Source organism: Buceros rhinoceros, unplaced genomic scaffold, assembly GCF_000710305.1.
Source record: "Buceros rhinoceros silvestris isolate BGI_N320 unplaced genomic scaffold, ASM71030v1 scaffold20253, whole genome shotgun sequence".
Classification (NCBI taxonomy): domain Eukaryota; kingdom Metazoa; phylum Chordata; class Aves; order Bucerotiformes; family Bucerotidae; genus Buceros; species Buceros rhinoceros.
Window position 1 is genome coordinate 22600 of NW_010405789.1, and position 13272 is coordinate 35871.

Consider the following 13272-nt stretch of genomic DNA (forward strand, 5'->3'; position numbering starts at 1 on the left):
AGAGATAAATACAGCTGCAATCTATAAGATTGCCACCTTTGTAAGTACTGTACATAGCAGAGGACAGTTACCCAATAACCAGAAAATTTGCTACAAAAATATATTATGTGTTTTGTAACATCTGCAGGTAAACAGCAAAAAAATGCTATTAAAAATGCAGTAAAATGCAGAAAAAACGAGTAGCCTACCATACGAACCATAACGTTACCATAAAGTGCTGTTTGGCTTTGTTTTTTGCCTGTTAAAAATTTTTCTTATCTAGAATTTTCGATTTCTTCTTAAGCCTTTTAAGGTTTTATTTTTTTTAAAGCCAAATCACCCCTCCTGGGAAGGACCATTGCTAATCTGCTCTGGATTAATTAAACTAAATTCACAGTAAATTAAAATGCCCTAAAATGAGCCACTTAAATACAAAATTTGGTTCTTAAACTTGTCCTATCTATCTAGCTCAAAAATCAGCTCAAAAATCTACCTATCTACCCTTGGCTCAAAAATCTAGAAACTGCAGCCAGAAAACTACCAAGCCATCTGCTCCCAGGTTGCACACGTACATTAAAAACGCATCTCTCCCCCATCATTTACCTCAGAACCCCTTTTGCATCTCACATATTTTCCTCATCAGTCATCACTAGTGCATTAACAGGAACCAGTATTTACATGGAAAGCTGTTTTCCTAGACAAATATTGGTGCAATTTTGTAAAATAGCCGACAATACCGTAGGGGTAACACACAAACTGGCTTTATGGTTCTTCTGGCTTCCCTACGAGTTGGGATTCTTCCTTAGTCAGTATTTTGCCCAGGACTGCATCATAGTAAGGGCTGAAGACCATTTTGTTGTAGTTGACGAGACGAACAAACTTGACAGCAATCTCTTCCAGCTCTCTCTGAATGGGGCCTAGTCCTCCAGGAACAGCAGGTAATGATTTCTGGTGACTAGATGCAAGATAATTCTCCAGAAACTTCTGAATTCGAGAATCTGGAAAAATTGGACCAAGGGTTTTGGTTTGTTTTCAAACGAGGCAGTCAGTTAGAAATAGTGTAGTCTCACATAAACCACAGAAAAGCCTGAACACAGTAAACAAGTATTTGACCTCGATTAAAGGAGAAACCTCGCACAACATGCCACCAGCAGCTCCGCAGAGACAGACGAGCAGCCACGTCAGAACAGAGCAGTTTCGTTAACACATACCTATGAGCTTGCAAATGGTGTTATCCGGACTGGCCACTGCTTGGATTTGTCCTTTAAGTACAGTCTCTCTCTGCGCTGAGAAGGGTGTAAACCCGTGCTGGGAAAGGCAGCTGTTAACCTCAGCACACACCTTTTCACCGATGGTAGCCAAAGCTTCCTGCAGGTTAAAGGACCTAGAGAAGGGGCAGCACAGCGTCACTGAGCTACGTCAGTTATTCACTTCCTCACCTCTTACACAGAAACCGTCTCATTCTAGTTGCCTTATTTATCAAATGTAATAGAAGAGGCATAATCTAGATAAAGCCAGAACTATAAAGAATGATACACTTGCTATATACAGGAAAAATAAAGGTGAGGTACAGAGAAAGGAGGAAGGATAGCATCAAAGATTTCCAGCCTGAACGATCCGCACACGAGAAAGCTGACCTTCCTGCACAGCAGCCCCGTCTAATGCAAAGAACAGTGACCAGCCCCCACCACGCAGAGCAATCAATCCAAATCTGCACGCCGCTCACTGTACCACGCTCATATTCTCCAGGCAGCGTGGCCCAAGCTGTGAGGGGGGTTAGCTGCTTGCACTCACACACACCCACCAGGCAAAAAACATACTCTCAGAAAAGAAGCAGGTACATATCAGAAAACAGCAGCAAGGAAAGAGTTCTGTCTGAGCAAGCTGAATAAAAATACTTACCTGGGGCTCATAAAAAGCCCTCTTCCATGAAAAGCCGACTTCCTTTCCATGTTCTGCAGCCCAGAGCCCGAGAGAGGCTTAGACTGATTTTTTGCTAGAGTGAAAAGCAAATTACCCCTGCCTCTGAGTGACCGGGACTGTTCCATACTCACGGAAGATGTATTCCTGTCAGCAGCACCTTGACAATGGTTTTGATTTTCTCAGCAAATCCAGGCACATCGACGAGTGCCGAGCCTGCTGCGCTGAACGTGATCAGAAGGATGGTCCCAGCCAGGAGGAGCTGCTCCAGCTCCAGCTGCATTTCCTGAAAGCGGGTCTGGTCCATCAGCACTGTCTGCGAGGAACAAGGAAGCCGGCACGGAATCAAGCCGGTGTGCTGGGCTGTGAAGTGACACTGTCATGCCTACTATCCACAGCCGTGGAGATAAGACACAGGAAGAGCAACACATGCTCAGCAGGCAAGTATCAGGCGAGTAAATGAGAAGAATTAACTCCTCTTTTCCAACTAAGAAAGTTTCAATAACAAAAATAAGCTACCAAAGAGCTACAAGAGCTCTCAAGCAAGAGATAAATGTTTTAGTGTTGTGCTTGTTGTAAGGCTACAAATCCAATCTACTATCCAATCCAAACAGCTTCCGTTACATCCCAGAAATAGAAAAGCAGAACAAGCACAGGAATAAATTCTTCTGGAAAATACCTACTTCTGGAAAAGGCCTGTTAACGTGATCCCACTTCAGGAGCTTCAGATAGGCCTGATTCTGTACAGCTGTGGAGCACAAGGCAGAAGCTCCACCAGTGGCACCATCACTACTACAGTGGGGAGGCAACATTTTACAGCTCAGCTTTGCAAGATCATCTGCTGCTTCTTGCAACCACTTTGTGACAAGGTCTAAAGAATCTGGAAGAGCAGGGGAAAAAAAAAAATCACGTTAAGAAAATTCCTTATCAAAATTAGGTTTTTCCACCAGGAATTTCCAAATAATCCCATTAGTTACTATTACTAATACCCATGGTATCATACTGACATGCATTTCATTTACTGCATTAAGCAGAACATCTACAATGAAATTAAAACCACACAGCGACAGGAAACTGGCGGTGAGGTGATGGTAATCATGCCCTACGCTGTACTGAAATTAAGGTGAACTCCAGTGTACTAAGTACAGAGCTGCTGGTCGGCAGGATTTTTCACACCACGATTTTGTGGCACAAGCTGTCATTTACCACATGAATTCTAGAACTTATAGAGAAATCTGATTTCTTTTTATGATCTACAAGGAAAGACACGCAGTTTACTGGGAGGTCAGAGGGGAGAAAGAAAGAAAGAACAAAGTCATACTTGGCTGTTTCTCAAGAAACTCCTGAAACTTCCTTCTTTCATATTCAGCAGACTGCTGCATTAATTTTGGCCTAATACTACTGACAGCGAAGTTTGCCATATCCATTTTCATTAGGTCTAACACAGAGAAAATTGCTCTAAACAAACAAACAGAAAAAGTTATTCAAGGCTGCAGGTGCTGAAGAGGTACTACTGACAAAATTCATTACAGATTGTCTTAAGGAAAGAGCAAAAACATGCATGGGAAACATCAACAGTGTGCTTAAGAATCTGAGAGCACGAGACAGAGAGAAAGCTTGAGCAAGCACGTACACGCATGCCTGTGCCTCTTCCACGCAGGAAATAAATCTTGCTCTCCTGTAAAAATGCCTCCATGGAATTAACTTTACTAGATCCTTCTTCCCCGGATGTGCAGTATTGTACGTTGAATAAAAAGACAGCTGGGTTTCCAAGCTTGCACACCAGCTCTGTTGGCAGCCTATAAGGCCGACCTCAGGGGAAGTGAATAATCAGACCCAGGGAGAAAAAACCCAAAAAACCACCACACCAAAGAAAAACACTTTGATTTCAAAGGAACCTAATTCCTGGCAGTGATACTTCCACCAAGTCCATCCTGAACTCTTGGAAGCTCACCAAATTGAAAACAAGGTTAACAATGTTTAGTCTAACTACTGAGACCTTGAGCTGTCCAGCTGAGAGCATGGTGACAGCAGAAGCCTCTGTGCTCCCAGATGTGGCATGTACGCTCCTCTCAGAACGGCACGGACATTTACAGCGGGTGGGGCAGGGCGGGGTGGGGTAAGGAGAGCTCTTATTAGAGGGAAAGGATGAACTGGTTGGAGAACAATAATATTTTTTCCTATGCTCCTGCTTGCTTTTCTTCCCCTTCTGCTCTTGATACTAAATCTGGTACAAACTGACTATTCACCTGCTATCGTAAGGCTTACAGGCATCTGACATGTAAGAAAATGTCCCTCAGTGACACCCAGGAGCCAAATACTCCAATTCACCAGAACAAAGATGGTCCTTGTTATAGACTTCTGCAGCATCTCTCCCCTACACACAACTCTATCCCTTTCCCTATCACTCTCTTTTTAGACAAGATTTGCAGGTTGCCTTGCTGGAACCTCCTCCCACATCTCAACATGACTAATAAATACCATTTCAGTACCTGAACAGAGGAACTATTTCATGAATATCTTTCAGTTTTTTAATTTCTTCATCTCGAGCTGGAGCGCAGAGAGTCCCCATCATCCCAATAACAAATTCAACCAACTTGGAAATATCAAGGGCCCCATTCTCTGCCTCCTGTTTTATCAAATCCAGATCAAGAACTTCTGTAATCTGGCTTCTCAGTCTCGTATGACCAGGCAACAAGAAAGACAGAAGATTCTGAAATGGAAAGTTTTTAACAGTACGTTAGTTCCATATATCAAGGACTACAAGCATCAATAACAGTTATTGTACCACTTTTTATTTAAACTAATTGGTCCTTTGCAAGTGGATTCTTTTCGGTTTTTTTTTTTAACCAACCATTCACAAGCTCCAAATGTTTCATCTCATTCTGTACAACGTGAAGTTACTAAGTGGTAAATACTCTGTAGTACAGATCATACTTAAGACTATGATGCTTGTTTCTGTCAGCCCAGTGTTGGGGCATCTCCTTGATTCTGTAACTAATACCACTGTTGTAACATGAAGGAAGCTTGGAATTACGACACCAGCATTACCTACCTTTTAATCATCCTGCATGGTTTTGCATTTGTTTTTACATTCAAATTTCCCCCCTGGGGTTATACAACTTTTATATGTTCACAAGTGATAAAGTAATGAAAAAGTTCGAGAGAGTCCTTTATGAAAAGCCGAACTTCAAGCACTTTTGCTCACACATATCAATGCAGCTACTCAAATTCAAGAATTTAGCTTGGTATCACATCATCCTACCTCTTTAATTTCTCCCAGTAGTTTAATTGCATGGTCATATGTTGGTGGATCTTCCTTCAGCTGAGCTTCCAGACAATCCCAGAAAGCTTTATGCACAATATCTCTGACTTTTTTTTCTAAGCTGTGGGTAAATATGAGCAGTTAAAAACAACAAAACTTGTCTCTGCAACACCTTACAAAGATAACCTGCAGCTCCTGAAGAACAGCGTATAATAATATGAACATAATGTAATAATGAATATATGATGATGAACAGAGAAGAGATCTGTCATTGTGAGCTACTCAGAAAAGCAAGAAAAACTGGACATAGGATTTGGAATGGTTTATATCCTAATAAAGGGCTTCCTGCAAGCAAAGGCAACTACAAATTAAAATCCTTGACTGTATCTGTCATAGGGTACCTCTAAACAAACAACTGGAAGAAAAAAAGATTCACAAAAGTTACAGCTTGTCCTCAAAAGACAGTATTCACGTTCCTTTCAAAAGCCTCACTCAGTAAATGCAATTCCACTAAGTAAAATTTATGAAGAAAACCTAACAGAAATGGAGTAACTTTCCTGACACAAAAGTTTCTGCATTTCAACACATAAATACTGGAACCACTCTGAGATGAAGTTTGTGTGGAAAACGAAACGACTCCCACTGCTACAGTACCACGTCCTCATTCAGAGCCCTGCCGGCTACTCCTCCCCAGCAGGCAGGCTCCTGTTCACACCAGGTTTGGCTTCAACTCTGAAGACATAAAATCGCTCACGTGTACACGCACGCTCAAGGAATGCCCACAACAGTCGGCAGGTTCCCAGGGCTCAGGCAGCACCCAGGGGCACTTACACCCTGTGGCAGTTCCTGTTACACCCTGTACGTTCCACACGCTTGCTTGAGAGGCAGGCCAGAGACAGGTCCCAGTTCCAGGGGCCACATGTGACCTGCACGTAGCCTGCAAGGAGGCAACAAAGGAGGGCTGGATGGGACAGACCCCACTCCGCCTGGGTCTGACAGACAAGGGATACACTGACATGTGGTGCTGAGAAGACAGATCAAATCACTACTTGAGCTCTAAAATATATGAGTCTCGATGGACAACAGAGCTCTATTGTCATTTGCCAGCTCAGTTAAATGTTCGTCCTCAGCATTGAAGGAGGCCGTGACTCCTGCCAACTCAGAAGCTGAGAGAAGAGAACAAAGTACAGCAAAGACCCTCATCCGCTCCGTTCAACCCTTACTGAGAGGCAATCCCCGCTGGGACCACGAGGCCCAGTGTATTTTACAACATGAACACACTTTCTTTGGCCACTGTTGTTTAGCACTCCACAGCTGTCAGTAAAACACCACTGGTATAATCTGCTGGTGTCAGAGCTAGAGGACAGCGATTGGCCAGGTGAGACTGTTCCCATTACTGCCTTCAGCCAGGGACAATCCCAGTTCCAAGCAATGTCCTCTCATTACTAACGCTAACAGGAACCACACTCCCCATGTTTTGGCAGAGAGGGACATTGGATCTTTTGTCTCGATATGACCAATTTCTATAGAGGACAACCAGGGCCAGTCTTCTAAGTGCCATCTGTAGCATATTCTCCTGCAGCACCAGTGGAGGTAATGTGCTCTGGGGTCTCTCTCTCGCAAACGCAGACACCTACAGACCACACTGCCTCCAGTGGCGACCAAGTTCCTGCCATGAACAAAGCATTCGCTTTCACAAACCAACCCAGGAAACACACCGTCAGACACATCTCTGTGTGCGAAAGAAACAGGAACAGCAGACAAAGCATCTGCAGATAGGGCTGGGTCAGCCACACTGGCCAATATGCGACCAGACAGCAGGGCTTCTGCTCTCCCTCTCCCCTCGCAGCAGGGAATAGAATTACTGTAGGTCTGACAGAGAAGGAAGAGTTCAAACCTAAAAGGAGCAAGGACTAACCTAATAAAACACAGCAACCTCCTCCCAGAAAATCCCTGAGGAAACAGGCAGAAAAAGCTAAAATTGTAAGAGTTTCATCTTACTCCCACAGGCAGTGAAAGCTTAGAAGATGCGAAAAGCACTTCCTGCATCTGCAGCTAGACTTGGGTGTTCAGAAGACTGCAAACTCAGACTCCTGGGCCAAGGGGACACCGACAGCTACATCACCACATGGGAATTTGCACCACACGTGCCAGAACAACTACTTCAAAGTGTTCACCTTTCACGCACACACACTTCTGGGGAAGCAGAACTCATGCTTACCACCTTGTTCTCATGCCCTTTCCTGCCAGGCCCTGCCAGTCAAGACACTAGCCAGAGCCTTTACCGATGCACTAGAGCTGTTCTGCAGCTCTACAAATGCAAATTTCATTTATCTGTTTGGTAGCAATCTTACCTGTGTTCTGGTAATTCAGCCGGTTTTATCTGGAAGTCTCCATTAACAACGATTTCGTGTGCTAATGCCATGTTGGTTACTCCCTTAGCTGTTTCCATCAGCTCTTCTATGGACACAGGCCGAAGAGCTGCAACACAAATTAAACTGTCAGTTTAATCTATATAGTCTGTGGAAAAGAGTCTATTAATACTTTCGGACTCTTTCTGCCTTCCTGACAGTATGGAGGGTCAAAAGACAGCATGATCTGAAGATTCTCCTTCCGCTCCCAGCTGGGGGATGACACTCCTTTCTTTACTGGTGGTATTACAGTAAACAAAGGAGTGAACCCCAGCTGATATGCTGGGCTCCATATGTCTATTGCTTCCAAGTTCTATCAAGCTCTTTTAAAAAATAAAACCAAAAACTTCCACTTCTTTAGAACTCCTCAATAGCATCTTAGCATCCTTCTCCACACTGCAGGCAGAAATCTCTAAAAACACTGGTATTTTCACCATTCCCCCACTTATTGTGCAGACGTTATTTCAATTCTATTTTTTTCAAGGAAGTGACTTTGCCTCTAAAGCAGTTGGCAAACAAACCACCGTTAACACTAAGCAATAATACACTAGTAGCTAATTATTCTCACTACTCCCAGTGCAACCTGCACTTATCCAAACTCTTTTTTTCACCAGGGGCCACCATCCAAGCAACAAAGTCCCAGCACTGCTGCCTAAGACTCTTCCTCTGGCAGGCGCTCGGGACCGACAAGGATGGACGAGCAGCTTCACACCGGGCCCTGGGGCATACAAGTGAGTAGGAGGAAGCGCCAAACCTGAAAAAAACAGGCCAGTTTTCATCAGGCAGGAGACAAAGGTGGTGACTGACTGTAGAAACCCAGAAGGCAGAAGAGGGACAGAACAGTTTAAGAAAACTTAATTGGCTCCCTGGATGCACTAGGAATTGCGACTCCTAATTGTTCTGGACTCCTGGACATTATGGCATTGCTGTAGTGCAGGAAGTGTCACAGCCCTAAAAACAAATCAACATAAAGGCAGCGAAGATGCTGTGCTGGTTAGGGGAGTAATCCCATTCCCACTGAAGCCAGCTGAAACCTGTTGCCACTGCTTCTTTTTGGTGAAGATTCCTCCCCGCTGTGCTAGCATCAGTGCGAGCAATGCACATGAGCACCCTGCGCCGCCTTGCCAAAAGTTAGGAGAAGCACCACAGCTCTTCCCTGGCCCAGCTATTTGAGGAAAAGGAGGCAGGTACATCACTAGTGTCCTCAGGTGAGGCAGACAAGAATGGCAAGGTTCATCCCAGCTCCTCCAGAAAACGCCTAGTGGAGCTCAGGAGGGGAAAAGAGCCACAAGAGCACTGCCCTAACGGATCGATTCCTCTCTGTGGTTCAGTCCCTTCAAGCACAGTCCAGGCACAGGAGCAGCATACTAATTCCCAGAATAAAAGAAACCAACCGGGGATCTTCACAGACTGGGCTCACCAAGGTATGCTTTAAGCAAACTACCACGTCTGCCTCATTCAATAATCCCGTGTGATTGGACTTGAGCTATAACACAGAAAAGTCCTTCAAAAGGACCTGTCCATCCCATGGCTGCATTCGGAGCTGTTCCAAGCGTATACAGCACGGTTCCAGTGTGCTAATGTCTCATTAGTATCTTGCTCTTTTTCACGCAGCCCTCCTAAACCCTGATTTCCACCTGCCTGGAGCTTTGTCTCGCGCAGTGACTCTGGCAACACCACAAGGATCAATATTCTGAGAAGAACCAGCAGAACAGCACAGTTCACAGCTGAATGAGAGTGCTCTTGTCCAACTGCCAAATGACTTCACTTTGGCAGCGGATGCGCTAAAAGCCAAGACTCTCACTTACCGAATGCTCTTAAATCACATCACTTCATTCCCATATTACATCTCCTCCCTTACAGAAGGAGAGGGCTTGAGACCAACGACTTCTCTGTCGAACAAGGCAGTGCAAGAGTGTGCCACGCATTTTACTTTCAAGTGTTCGTTGCCTCTCTCCATACATACAACACGTTTCCTATCAGGCAACCAGTAAGACATAGGAAGATAAATGCCCTCAGAACACCTCCTGTCTGTAACATGACACTAAACACAGCACTAAACCTCCAGTAATAACAAACAAAATTGTTTGTTGAAAAATAAGAAGGCAACAAACTGTTACATGCTGAGAGACTCTCTACGGAAATTCAGAACTAGTTATCTGAGCAGTTCTGCCTCTTTGAACTAAATCCTTGGGACCAGAAACTTCCCCTTGCTTTTATCTATAGATTTGCCAGAAACAATGAGAGCCATACTGCATCCAGCTCCTCATGCTAAGAGCAGAATGACAAAAAAATATATGCCCTAGGCATAAACTTAAAATATGCAGTCCTTGACACGGGAGGCAGCATTAGGATCAAATACACAACCTTCCATCTGCACTGGGAGGGGGTGACAGGACCCTTGTTGGTAAGAGCCTTCCTTGTCCTGCAGCAGAAACAGGCTGCAGCGATCCAGAAGGTTCAGCTGACAACGCACGCAGCAGCAGCGGTTAGCCAGGCACTGGGGCAGCGCTTACCCTTCCCCCGAGTGCCGGCACGCAAAGGTAGTTCAGAGAAACGCTTCTCACAGCAACAGGGTTACTTGTACAATTAAGTACTAAAACAAAACGGGGAGATCAGCGTTACAGACAGTTTCAACGCAAATGATCGGGGTCACACAATACTTAATGGCAAAACAGTTGAACTTGCACAGAATGCTATAAAACATGAGGACTGTCCCCAGCGAAAAGTTACAGAAGTGACTTTTCTTGGTTCTTATAAAGCAGTTTTGCTTACACTTGAGTGTATCACCTCCATGTGACACTGGAGCATTCTGCCGTACTCGTTTCCTGATAGACTGATCCGGATTGTCCAAGCTCTCCTCTTGACCATCCTCTGAACCACTCAACTTATCTTCACCTGAATGTGGCTTGTCAGAATTCTGAGACATTTTCAGCTGGTTCTTTTCAGAAAAAGCAAAAAAAAAGATGAAAAAGGGAATGAATAAAGTTTTCGCTCTGAGTCATCCCAAAACATTAAGAAGTAGGAAAAAGACTAGAGATAAATTAATATAAATTTCTACTCCCATATTTTCATTCCATGCAACAGTCATAATTTATGTATAAAATATCAAGATCATTGCTTACAAAAAAGGTAAAGAACATAGTTATAGTACCTAAAATATTAGCCTATCAAACGTTAGATACCAATTAATATTTATATTACATCACAGATACCTGCAGCATACCCGAAGTTACACTGGAAATGGGACCATTAGAGAAGCATTATCTTCACTGATTTCATAAAAGGAAGTAATTTGCACATCTTACCACTGAAAACTCTCTGTCATAGAGAAAGCTACTGTTCAGACTTCAATTTTACAAAAATGTGTGAGAGAGCATAGGGCAGCTCTAACTCAAGTAAATAACCTGGATGTTCTGTGAAGTGGAAGTCTGGGAAGAGTCAGGCAGCTCCCAAGAAAACAACTTCCTCTTTCACCTCCTATCACACCACACCTACCTCTAAAATTGGAAAGAAACAAGCTCACAGCTACATGGAAAAAACACTTGCAGTGTCTAAGACTGCACGGAAGAGGATGGAGCAGGAGCCAACAACAGCACAGAAATGTGAAATGCAGCACTGAGAATTTTTTACTTTCATACAGCAGCTGTAAAAACCAACCCCGCTCCATCAGTGCTTAAATTAATTGTGTCAGTGTGATTCTACAGGACAGCTGGAAAGCTCAAGGCATATAAGAAACGGTTTTGTTCTACAGCAATGACTCAGGATCATCGTCGCGCTAGATGTGCGGGATACACAACAACACGGAATGCTTGACCACAGCACAGTGTTATTTCTATCCTAGTAAAGAAAACAAAGCATAACAATCATGGGATAAATTACAGAGAAAAACCAAGACATCAGCACAGATCTACCTACACTAGCTGGAACAGTCACTGATGTCCCTGCTCCCGGCGCGGCTCCATCACCTCACTCCTCAGAGAGGCAGCCAGTGCCAGCTGGGACAGGGCTGCGGTCATACTGTCAGCCGTTTGACTACGGCAGACAGAGCCCCCAGCGAGGTGTCACACAAGGCATCCACCTCTGGTCTGGCATGCAAAAGGTCTGCTACTACAAACACCCTAGCAGCAAGAGGAGGAGGAGCAGTTAACCAAGAAGATCATAGTAACGGTTGCAATAGAAAGTGGTTAGAGAGGAGGGAAAGGCGTTGTTGAACAAAAGCATTAGCATAAAGGCTTCCACATTCATTCAACCAGACTAGACGGTTCTTCCTCCCATTCTCTTCTACAAAGCATCCTCCTGCAGTCACAAAGATGACTCAACTAGACCCGCACATGACACTTCACAGTGCCCTGCAATCGCTCACTGCACTTCATCCTCAACGGCCTTAGAAAAACAGAGAAATATGATAACATTCCTTAATTAAAGAGGGAAAAGCAAGGGGTGAGTTAAGCTGCTTGAGGACTCACAGAGATAAATGACAGTGCCAAGACCATAATCAGTCTCACGACTGCTACCCCCAGCGCTGTCCTCCAGGCCACCATTCCTGCCACGCAGACTACATTCTGAAGTACCACCCTCCATAGAACAGGAGATCAACAGCTACAGTCTCAGAACTTGCAATTTCCTTTCATTACCGTTTGTTTCAGCTGTGGAAAGCAGGTCCAAGCACCATTCTACTAAATGACTGTCCCGCAGATGAGCACGCTTGTTGGTTCAGTTGTTTAGTTTGCAATAGTCTACTCTTTTCTACCGGATTACTGCTATTATTTGCCAGAACACATCTAGAACATATTCTCTTTCCACTGAGTAAAGAGCCTGACAATGCCTCTTCCAAAAGCACGATCATCATCTTTCCTTTCACAGAAACAATTCTGACTCTTAATAGAACAACAAAGTCTACTTCTTGGCACACCTTCCCTCAATTTATTTTTAATAAAAACAGAACTGCAAGAGAAAACACAGCAAATTAAAGTGTAAACAAAATATTTTCCAGAGGCTTTTTTCATCCAAGTTCCTCAAGTCATCTGAGGCACACCAGCACTAAACAAACCTCGCCGTGCCCGCTCGGAGCACACACCCTGCCTCCCAGCTTCAGGCGCGGCCCCGCTGCCCAGTGCGAGATAAGACTCCAGGCTGAGCACATCAACCCGGAGGGCCACCTTTCCTCAAGCCTTGTTGCAGCGCCGAACTCTCTCCCCTCCCCTCTCTTCATCTGCCACATCACAACCCACCTCGCTCCCGATGCCCGAACAGGCAGCCTACACCTCAGCCCTCTGCGTGAGGCCACAGCCCGGCCTCGGTCCCTGTCTCTAACTGAGGGGATGCTTGTGAACTTCCTCCTCTCTCCCCACCTGCAACCCGTCCTGCGTACGGCCCTGACAGCCCCGCTCCCTCGGCAGGGCTGACCAGAGGGGAGCACACGGGGTACTGCACCAAACCGCCGCCCTCCCCAGCACCGGGCAGCGCTTCTCCGGCGGCGCTTTCACAGCGGCAGAAGTTTCGCGGCGCTCTCTCGCATCGCCACCGGGTGCCGGCAGCAGCCCCGCGCACAGATGCCACCGCGGCTCACAACCGGGCCACATGGGAAACGCGTCCCGCAGCGCAGCCGGGGGCTGTGGTTTGCCAGACGCCAAGCGGCCGAGGCACGGAGAGAAGAGGGGATGGAACCGCCTCCATCGGCCGGCACCGGATCCC

General features: G+C 45.3%; 1 protein-coding gene across 1 annotated transcript; it reads right to left on the reverse strand.

The window, feature by feature from the left end:
- Nucleotides 1–741: 741 nt before the first annotated feature.
- TCP11L1 (t-complex 11, testis-specific-like 1) lies at nucleotides 742–10504 on the reverse strand. Its single transcript, XM_010133870.1, has 10 exons — nucleotides 10351–10504; nucleotides 8274–8279; nucleotides 7519–7645; nucleotides 5165–5285; nucleotides 4392–4612; nucleotides 3221–3357; nucleotides 2583–2779; nucleotides 2034–2215; nucleotides 1191–1363; nucleotides 742–977 (listed from the first exon to the last, which is right to left on the reverse strand). Exons 1-10 carry the CDS (start codon nucleotides 10502–10504, stop codon nucleotides 742–744), a joined length of 1554 nt encoding a protein of 517 aa, XP_010132172.1.
- Nucleotides 10505–13272: the final 2768 nt, after the last annotated feature.

Excerpts from the sequence above, each read along its gene's own strand:
- TCP11L1 (XM_010133870.1), bottom strand. The coding sequence starts at position 10,504 with ATGTCTCAGAATTCTGACAAGCCACATTCAGGTGAAGATAAGTTGAGT. Across the intron at positions 5,286-7,518 it reads GCTGAATTACCAGAACACAG|CTTAGAAAAAAAAGTCAGAG; the intron begins GTAAGATTGCTA and ends ATTTACCCACAG. Across the intron at positions 3,358-4,391 it reads GAAATAGTTCCTCTGTTCAG|AGCAATTTTCTCTGTGTTAG; the intron begins GTACTGAAATGG and ends TTGTTTGTTTAG.